Here is a 10,321-nt window from a genome sequence, read left to right as displayed (position 1 = left end):
TTTTAGTTGGAATGATATGTAAAATATTTAGGAAACAAAATCTGAAATAATGTTATTTTTGAAAAAAAATTAGGGACTAACTTTGTAAATAAATACAAATAAAAGGGTAGAACCCAAAATATACTTCAAAAATGTATATATACATGATTAGAATTAATAATTTTAAAATTAATTGATATACAGAATTTGTTTCCTTAATTAAGAATTTATTTCCTTAATTAAGAAGGGTGAATAAGAGAGGTTCACCCCAAGAATTTTCCATATTTTTATTCTTTTTTTCTCCCTAAATTAAATTTTCAAGATTTCATATTCACTAGTTAATATGGAATCTTAAACTCCTAAAAATAAAAGCGCTAAACTCCAACAAAAGTTTTTAAATGAGATCCATTAAAAATCATTTTTATATTTTGTGGTATTTTAACTAAAAAGTCTGTAGTGATAATTTTGAAAATAAAGGCGAGTGATAATATTTCTAAATTAATAACTTTTTAGTGGTCTCATAGGATATTACTTACTAAAAATTCATTTACTTCCTCATTTTTAACCAACAATTATCATGTGTATGAAAAAAATGCAGAAATGTCGAAAACTTACTATTTTCACTTTTACATATCGTTTTAATTGAGTTTTTTCATATCTAAAAAAAATGCAGAAATGTTGAAAACTTACTATTTATTATCATTACAAGTTTACAACTCTTAGGTAGAACTTCATGTCAAAGTAAATCCAAATTGAAAATTGTATTTTTCTTGTCGCTAAGCTTTACAAGGAGAAAGTGGAGAGCCACAAAGACAATCATTACCAGCAAAGGCGCTAGCCGGAAACTTTGTCGCGGGAAGTTCTCCGCAAAGATGGTTTTGACTTATGTTTAGTCTTTGCAGACCAGCCACCGTAGCAGGCACCTTCCCATATACCAAGTTCCTTGATAGATCAAGGGTTTTTAGCGTCCTCGGAAACGTCAAATTCCCCATATCGAATCTGAGTTTGTTTCCAGCCACCCGCAACTCCAGGAGGTACTCTGTCTGGTTCAAGAACCTTTCTAGACTCCCTGAGATCTCATTTTTCGACAGATCAATGTAATGAAAGTACAAGGGTTCCGCCGGCTTCCAATCGTCTAAACTCATCTTGATCCCGCATTTTGCTAGTTTCAACAAGAAGATGCTTGGCAAAGAAGTCACCCATTTTGGAATTGTTTCTAGTTGAAAAAGGTTGTACGAGAGATCAAGATATTCGATGGTATTAATAATCAAGTCAGGGAACTGATCAGTTAGAAGATTGTGGGAGAGATCAAGATTGTTAAGATTGGTCAGATTGACAAAACCTTCCGGCACAACACCCGAGAACCGGTTCTTGGAGAGATTCAATTTTTCGAGCCTATTGAATCTCGATATATAGCTCGGGATCGTCCCCGAGAGATTGTTCTGGCTCAGATCAAGGGCGAGGAGTGTTGGTGCCACTGACACAATGGACGGAGGAAGCTCCCCGGAGAATCCGTTTCGGGAGAGATCGAGAAATTTGAGCAACGTCATGGATTCAAAAATATCTGGAATGGTTCCAGAGAGGCGGTTGCCACCAAGATTCAGATTCTGCAAGAGCTTGAGATTAGAAATCTCAAAGCGTATAGTCCCGGTTAGGAGATTACCGCCCAAAAAGAGGTAAGATAAACGAGTCAGATTTGATATTGAACTCGGGATCGAACCGGTGAACTTATTTCCATTAAGAAAGATTTCTTCCAACGTGTTTAACACGCCGATGTTGGCCGGAAGTGGACCAGAGAGACGGTTATTTTGGATGTCAACGTACCTTAGCTTTGGTAATTGGAGAAGGAACTTTGGAAAAGGTCCAGTGATGTTCCCATGATCTCCTAAGCTAATCACGTTGAGGTGTTTGAGTTTGGCCAACGAGGGAGAGAGAGTGCCAGAGAGGGAACGTTCGGGCTTTTTGAGAAATCCGACTAGTTCGAGTATGGTGACGCGGTCGCTGTTGAGGCAAATGACACCCTTCCAGGAGCAGCAAGAAGTACCTTTCTTCCAAGAGCTGAGCATGCCCGAAGGATCTTGAGTTATACCTGACTTGAAAGCTAAAAGACCCGCCTCGTCATCAGGATGACATGTGGCAGCTCCGGTGGAACTTAAACACTGTAGGAAAATAATGATGGGAAATATGAAGAGAGTGACTGAGAAAGAGTTCATGGTAATGTTGTGCGGTGGGATTGATAGATGCTAATTGGTTGGTACTTGGTAGCGATTTATCTATAGAGGGAGAGAGACGACTTGAGAGCTACGCAGTCAAAGTCAACAATTTGGACCAATCCATTTGCATGTGGCAGCAATAAGTGATAGACAGATAGATCCTTTATCTAATGCCGCGTAATCTTGCTCTTACAGACAAGGTTCATTTCATGATCCTACAGTTACAGCAATTCATTTAAACGAGTGATTTTGTTGCGTAAGGTGTAGGTAAGTAAAAGAGAAAATGTAGGTAAAGTCGTTAAAACCTATTAGAGTAGAATTATGTTAATATTCATATTGTCCTTTTTGGTCTTTTATGTGTATATCGTAAGTACCTCTCTAGGTTAATTTGTGATGTATATATACAGCTCTAGGAGCCGTCGAGATAAAGATACAGAGAAAGCTTTATATTTGTTATTCTCTCACATGGTATCAGAGCCAGAAGGCTAAATTTTCTTTTTCCGTGATCTAAAAACTCGACCATGGCAACGGAAGGTGCGTCGGGAAAACAGGTGGCCATGGTGGCTGACGACCTAATTTTGAAGCGACGTACGATTCATGCATACGACTTGTCGGCGAGTGATAATCCAGGGATCTTGATATCACAAGTTCTTCTCAACGGTGACAATTTTGAAGATTGGGTTCGTGAACTGCGAACTGCTTTGCGGGCTCGCAAGAAGTTTGGTTTTGTTGATGGATCAATAAAGAAACCAAGAGAAGATTCTGAAGAAAATGAAGACTGGTGGACAATTAATTCGTTATTGGTTTCATGGATTCGTAACACAATTGACCCATCACTCCGCCGTGATATCTCACACTTTGAGATCGCCAAGGAATTGTGGGATGATATTGCAGAACAATATGGGGTTGTTTCTGGTCCACGAATTCAACAATTGAAACATGAATTAGTGACTTGCAAGCAGAAGGGGCTTAGCATTAAGTCATATTATGGTAAATTGAAGAAATTGTGAGAAGATTTGGCAGACTACGACAAGGAGGATCAATGTACGTGTAATGAGTGCACGTGTGACTCCAAAGGTCGTGGTACTCGGAAACGTGAGAAAGACAAGGTGCACCAATTCTTAATGGGACTCGATGAATCAAGTTTGGGGGCTCTTAAGTCCAGTCTGCTCTCTCGTGATCCTTTACCAACTTTGAATCAAGCTTTTTCCATTGTTCAAAGGGATGAGACAGTGAAGCTTGGTACAAAAGAAACTGAGATTAGGCCTGAGATTGTGGGGTTCTCTGTTCAGTCCAGCTCACGAGGACGTGTAGATTACAAAGAGAAAATCTGTAATATTTGTGGGAAGAAGGGACATGGTGAGGAACGTTGCTATGCGCATATCGGTTACCCAGTTTGGTGGAAAGGAACTCGGGTTGACACGGCGGGGGTCTCGAAATCAGATCGTGGGGTATCACCAACACTTCCTCTTGCAAGACCTAAGGCATCTGCTCATGTTATCGGTTTGCAACCATCGGATAAAGAGAATTCTGCCGAGACATCATCTTTGAGTGTAATTCCTGGTGGGTTCACGGATGAGCAATGGAGAATCTTGATGAGTACTTTCCATAAAGGGAAAAAAACAGCCTCTGAAACTCTCTCGGGTAAGACTCTTCTTGTTCCTTGGATATTAGATACTGGTGCCTCGAATCATATGACAGGGTCTCTAGATATTTTAACGGGAGTGACCGATATTGACCCATGTTTGGTGGGTCTTCCGGATGGTAGATACTCTGTAGCTACAAAACGTGGAACTGTGACTCTTGGTCAATACATCAGTTTGTTTCATGTGTTGTTTGTTGAGGGTTTGAATTGCCATCTCGTCTCCATTTCTCAGATGATTAGACAAAAACAAGTGCTTTGCTCACTTTGGTCCTGGTTTTTGTGCAATTCAGGACCGTTCCAGGATGCTGATTGGAGCAGGTGAGGAAAGGGATGGGCTTTACTATTTTCGAAAGGTGAATGCAGTGAACGTGATTGGCTTGCATGCGAGTGTCTCCTTGGATGTGTGGCATCAGCGTTTTGGGCATCCATCCTCTAAAGTTATTTCTTTAATTCCAAATATTGGTGTTAGTAGTACTAAGGAAAATTCTGATTCGGTGTGTGAAGTGTGTTTCCGCTCCAAACAAACCAGAGATTGTTTTTCTACAAGTGATAATAAGACAACAGATATTTTTCAGCTTATTCATTGTGATGTTTGGGGTCCGTATAGAACTCCATCGTCTTCAGGAGCTTGTTATTTTCTTACTATAGTAGATGATTTTTCTCGTGGAGTGTGGCTATTTTTGATGACGGAAAAAAGTGAAACATTTATGCATTTGAAACATTTTATGGCTATGACTAAGCGGCAATTTGACAAAAATATTAAGCGAGTACGTAGCGACAATGGAACTGAGTTTATTTGTATGAAGGGATATTTTCTAGAACATGGGATTATTCATGAGACTTCGTGTGTTGGAACTCCACAACAGAACGGACGAGTAGAACGCAAGCATCGCCATATCTTAAATGTGGCTAGAGCTCTTCGATTTCAAGCTCATCTTCCTATTGGATATTGGGGCGAATGCGTACTTGCTGCTTGTTATCTTATTAATCGAACTCCATCATTGTTGCTTAAAGGAAAAACACCGTATGAAATGCTTTACGGACGCTCTCCACGTTATGATCAGTTAAAGGTTTTTGGGTGTTTATGCTTCACACATAATCAACATCATAATGGTGATAAATTTGCGAGTCGGTCCCGACGTTGTGTTTTTTTGGGATATCCATATGAGAAGAAAGGGTGGCTGGTTTATGATCTTGAGGAAAAAAAATTTCTAGTCTCTCGTGACGTCGTCTTTTATGAAACATCATTTCCTTTTCACGATAACATGACGTTGGAACCGTCACATGATTTGGCTGAGATACCTCCGTTAATTCTAGCTCCTACGTCTACAGACACTGTTGATGTTGTTTCTCCTTTCGCTGCAACGGATGTGTCTCCAGAATTTAATACACCAGATGTGATTCTCGAAACTGAGCCAACACCGGTGGTTCCGAATAATGCTACACCTGCAGCTGTTTGCGTTGAGCCTACGGCGGAACAACTAGTTGTGGTTGATCAACTTGGTTCTACTGTGTGTGATGATAGCCACGGTTTCTCTCCACCTATCGCTCAACATGGTCGTGGTTGTCGAGAAAAAAAACCCTCGGTCTTACTAAAAGATTTTGTTGTTGCCACACCGGGTGGTTCGGGTTCTTCTTCGGTCAATATCGTGTATCCTATTGATGACTATGTTGATTGTCACAGATTTTCACCCTCCCATCGGGCGTTTCTTGCGGCAATTCTCGAGAACATTGAACCAACATCTTTTGCTGAAGCGATAAAAGATGAGAGGTGGCGCAATGCTGTGGAGAAAGAGGTTGTTGCTTTGCAAGACAGCGGTACATGGGACTTAGGAGAGTTGCCTCCTGGGAAGAAGGCTCTAGGATGTAAGTGGGTTTTCACGATTAAATATCACTCTGATGGCTCCATTGAACGGTTTAAGGCGCGTCTTGTGGTGTTTGGTAATCGACAAACTGAAGGCTTGGATTACAAAGAGACGTTTGCTCCTGTCGCGAAGATGGTTACGGTTAGAATATTTCTTCAAGTGGTTGCAGCCCGTGATTGGGAGCTTCATCAAATGGACGTCCATAACGCTTTTCTTCATGGCGATCTTGAAGAAGAAGTCTATATGAAGCTTCCTCCTGGCTTTTGTACGTCGTCTCCTAATCAGGTGTGTAAGCTTCGGAAATCTCTTTATGGGTTAAAGCAAGCACCGCGTTGTTGGTTTGCAAAATTAGCAGATGCATTGATCAGTTATGGTTTCACTCAATCATGTTCAGACTATTCTCTTTTCTCTTATGTACGTGATGGGGTTCAGTTGTATATCTTGGTATATGTGGATGACTTGGCCATTACGGGAAACGACGGTGATGCTATTAAGTTGTTTAAAGCTTACTTGAGCTCAAGGTTTCATATGAAGGATCTTGGTGCTTTGAAATATTTTTTGGGTTTGGAGGTTGCACGTAACTCGTCAGGCATATACCTTTGTCAAAGAAAATATGCATTGGACATTGTTTCGGAAACAGGTCTTCTTAATGCTAAACCGGTGGATTTTCCCATGGACCAGAATCACACCCAAGCCTTGTCTAAAAGTGCACCTCTTCATGATCCCGAACGATATAGAAGATTGGTTGGTCGCATGATATATCTTGCGGTAACTAGACCAGATTTGGCATATTGCGTTCACATATTATCTCTATTTATGCAGACTCCTCGTGAAGACCATTGGGACGCAGCAATGCGGGTAGTGCGTTATATCAAAGGGACTGCAGGTCAAGGAGTTCTTCTTAGTTCGGCTTGTGATCTACATATTCGTGGTTGGTGTGACTCTGATTATGATGGATGTCCGTTAACTCGTCGTTCTTTATCTGGTTGGTTTATTCAGCTTGGATCCTCTCCTATTTCATGGAGAACGAAGAAGCAAAAGCGGGTGTCTATGTCTTCGGCTGAGGCCGAATATCGGGCCATGGCAGATGTTACTAAAGAGCTTCTTTGGATTAAAGCTTGTTTGCTTGATCTTGGTGTTGATCACTCATCTTCGATGTCTTTGTTTTGTGATAACGAGGCAGCCATTCATATTGCCGCTAATCCCGTTTTTCATGAACGTACGAAGCATATTGAGAAAGATTGCCATTTTATTCGTGATGAAATTCAACGGAAGGTGATTGCTACACAAAACCATATAATACCGAAGAATTCACTTACGAAAATAACATTTTATCATTTTTTTTAATAAAATGTTAAATTATATGCAAAGAAAAATAATTGGTTTAGTTGAAGTAGTATTTATTCAAAACCAAAACTTATTAATAGCAGTTTTGCTTTTTGTAACAAAATATGTATGTTATTTTATGTCTTTGTAATTTTCTGCAGTTCATACGGAACAAAAAGATATAAGTAAAAAATTATGTATGTTTAGATTTATAAGTAATGATCCAGACGGTGGACTGAGTACGTGGGCTTCAATATAGGCGGTATATTTCTGTACTCAATCCACCACGTCCACAGTTACAATTGAACGCGATCAGGAAATTCAGGTGATTATTAAATTCAATTCTTATATTCTAATTTGGATAATGTTTACTTCGGAACATGTAATGGTCTATATGTATTTCAGAAAATTCGGATATTTATAATAGACAAGATTGGAGTTTATGAAAATTAGTTATGGAAATGACATTTTAAAAAAAAAAATTCTAACATCATGTACGTACGTTATATTTGTCTATCTTTCACCTTACTTTTGTCTAACAATATGTACGTTATTTGACTACAAATTTAAAGTCAAAGAAACCGAAGTGCAATGAGATAGACTGTGTGGACTAAGTTGGCATCAATAGGAGCTGATAAGATTTATGCCTTTATTCTCTTAGCGTAATCTAACATTAGTAGCTTTATGCCTTTTGTTTAAGAAAGTGGAAGTTTAGATTGGTTTTGAAGAATCAGTTGGTCAGTTTTGGTTTTCTTAGTGTTGAAGTTTAAGATGCTGCCTCTCTTTGTCGCATAGCTTTGAAATAATGTTACTAGGTTGGTTTACTAAGTCTTTGACAGAATTTGAAACAAGTTTCTCAAACGTTTCTCTCCGATGTGGGTCGGTGGAAACACGATTTTGAAACGCCTAGATAGAAGCCTTTCGAACATAGTATTAGTAGATATCTTTCAAATCTGTTTTATAGAGACAAGGAGCAAAATCTATCCACAAGTTTAAACACAAACCACCAAAAACCAAAGCCATAAGGCTACATACAACTACTAAAATAAAAATTTTATTCCCATAATAGTTACATGCCCACGCATGTGGCTAACTTTCATTATTACAAATATTCTTTTGGAGCTACGTGTCAAAGCAAATCCAAATACAAAAAAATATGTTTTCTTGCACCTTAAGCTTTACAAGGAGGAAGTGGAGAGCCGCAAAGACAGTCATTACCTACGAACGCGCTTACCGGAAATTTAGTCGCTGGAAGCTTTCCGCAAAGATGATTATAACTCAAGTTCAGTTTCTGCAATGTAGCCACTGTCGTTGGTACCTTCCCAAATACCATATTCTTTGACAGATCCAGGAGTTCTAGCCTCTCGCTTAAATTCGTCAGCTCCCCCAAGTCGAATCGGAGTTTGTTCCGTGACGCTTTAAACTCATACAGGTTACGCGCTTGGTTCAAGAATCTTGCTGGACTCCCTGAGATCTCGTTTTCTGAAAGATCGACGTAAAAGTAAATGTTGGGGTTCACAGGGTTCCAGTGGTCAAATCTCATACTGATCCCGCACTTTACCAGCTTCAACGAGTAGATGGACGGTGACGAGGTCACCCATTTGGGTATCGTTTTGAGGTTAAATCGATTGTATGAGAGATCTAGAGTGGCGATGCCGTCAACGTTCTTCAAGGCTGGGACTGGGCCGGTTAAAAAATTATGGGAAAGGTTGAGATGGAAAAGCTTTGGCATATTGGCTAAACTCCTCGGCACGACTCCTGAGAACCTATTCTTGGAAAGATCCAACGAGTCGAGTACCTTGAAGTTGGATAAAAAGATCGGGATCGTCCCGGAGAGATTATTCTGGCTTAGGTCGAGGAACAAGAGAACCGGTCTGAGTGATGCAATAGACCGAGGAATGCTCCCAGAGAATCCGTTGCGGGAGAGGGTTAGAGATTGGAGCTTTGTCATGGATTTGAAAATATCAGGTATGGTTCCAGATAGACGGTTGCCGCCTAAGTTGAGTGATAATAGGAGGTTGAGGTTAGCAATCCCTACGGGTGTAGTTCCGGTTTAGATGTTATTTGCGAGATTGAGCTGAAATAACCGGGTTAAGTTGGAAATCGAACTCGGGATTGTACGGGTGAACCGGTTTCCGTCAAGACCTAATTCCACTAACTGGCTTAGCGCACCAATGTTAGCCGGAAGAGGACCGGAGAGACCGTTATTTGTGATGAAGACTTGCTTTAGCTGAGGTAGTTGGAAAAGGAATTGAGGAAAAGGACCAGTGATGTTTCGAAGATTGGTGAAGTAAAACCCTACAAGGTGTTGGAGTTTAGCCAATGACGGCGAGATAGTGCCGGAAAGATAGGTTTCGTTAACATCAGACTGTCCACTAAGAGAGAGTCCCGACACCGGACCATGAACAGCAAGCAGTACCTTTCTTCCAGGAGCTGAGAATACCGGAAGGGTCTTGAGTTATACCCGATTTGAAAGCTAAAAGACCCGCCTCATCATCAGGATGACACGTGGAATCTTCATTGGAACTTAAGCACAGGAGAAAGATAACGGCAGGAAAGATGAAGAGACGGACGGAACAAGAGTTCATCGTGGTCTTAATTTGTTTTGTTTTGTGTTGTGTTGTGTTGATTGAGAGAAGCCATTGGTAGCTATTAATAAAAGGAAAATGACGACTAAAGAGCTGACGATTTTGACAAAGTCATATACTCATATATCATATGCATGTGGTCGCAATAAGTTGTGGTATATGTATCCCGTAAGCGTTGTCGAATTTACCATCTATCGATCCCTTTAGAGAGACAGTTTCTTATACTAGCTTTGATTGTAACAGATTTTATTTAAAGGTTTTTATGTAAAAGAAGTAAATTAAATGAGAAGTATATATTTATTAAGTTTCATTTACGTAAAAACTTTAAATATCACTTAAAATGAAACTAAAAATATATAAAAAGGTTTAACGTATTTTTCTTCATTATAAATTTATAATGAAACTTACTTAGGAAAAATAACAATTTTCATTTTTGTTTCAAAAAATGTACGTTATTTTTGTAAAACTTTTTTCAACACGTTATTTTTGTCCAATTGTATGTGCGTTATTGACCAGAAATTAAAAGTCAAAGATATATAAGTACAATGGTCGAGATTGTGGACTAAGTTGGCCTCAAGTTGGGCTGAAGATTCATGCCTTTATTCTCTTAACATTAGAAGCTTTATCTATTCGTTTATCGTAATAAAGTGGGCGTTTAGATTGTTTTGGAAGAACCAATTAGTCAGTTTTCGTTTTATGGTGGTG

The 10,321-nt window shown here is 39.5% G+C and overlaps 2 protein-coding genes and 1 pseudogene across 2 annotated transcripts; 1 reads left to right on the top strand and 2 right to left on the bottom strand.

The window, feature by feature from the left end:
- LOC104777369 (receptor like protein 30-like) lies at positions 704 to 2,204 on the bottom strand. The gene has a single exon (XM_010501605.1). It carries the CDS (start codon positions 2,190 to 2,192, stop codon positions 756 to 758), a length of 1,437 nt encoding a protein of 478 aa, XP_010499907.1. The 5' UTR covers positions 2,193 to 2,204; the 3' UTR covers positions 704 to 755.
- Positions 3,236 to 4,416, top strand: LOC104779058. Its single transcript, XM_019243815.1, has 2 exons — positions 3,236 to 3,836; positions 4,128 to 4,416. The coding sequence occupies exons 1-2, from the start codon at positions 3,317 to 3,319 to the stop codon at positions 4,157 to 4,159; spliced, it is 552 nt and encodes a 183-aa protein (XP_019099360.1). The 5' UTR covers positions 3,236 to 3,316; the 3' UTR covers positions 4,160 to 4,416.
- On the bottom strand, positions 8,067 to 9,658 carry LOC104777368 (annotated as a pseudogene).

Source organism: Camelina sativa, chromosome 3 (assembly GCF_000633955.1).
Source record: "Camelina sativa cultivar DH55 chromosome 3, Cs, whole genome shotgun sequence".
In the NCBI taxonomy this organism is placed as follows: domain Eukaryota; kingdom Viridiplantae; phylum Streptophyta; class Magnoliopsida; order Brassicales; family Brassicaceae; genus Camelina; species Camelina sativa.
The sequence above is the reverse complement of the archived record's forward strand: the minus strand, read 5'-3'. Positions and strand labels throughout refer to the sequence as shown.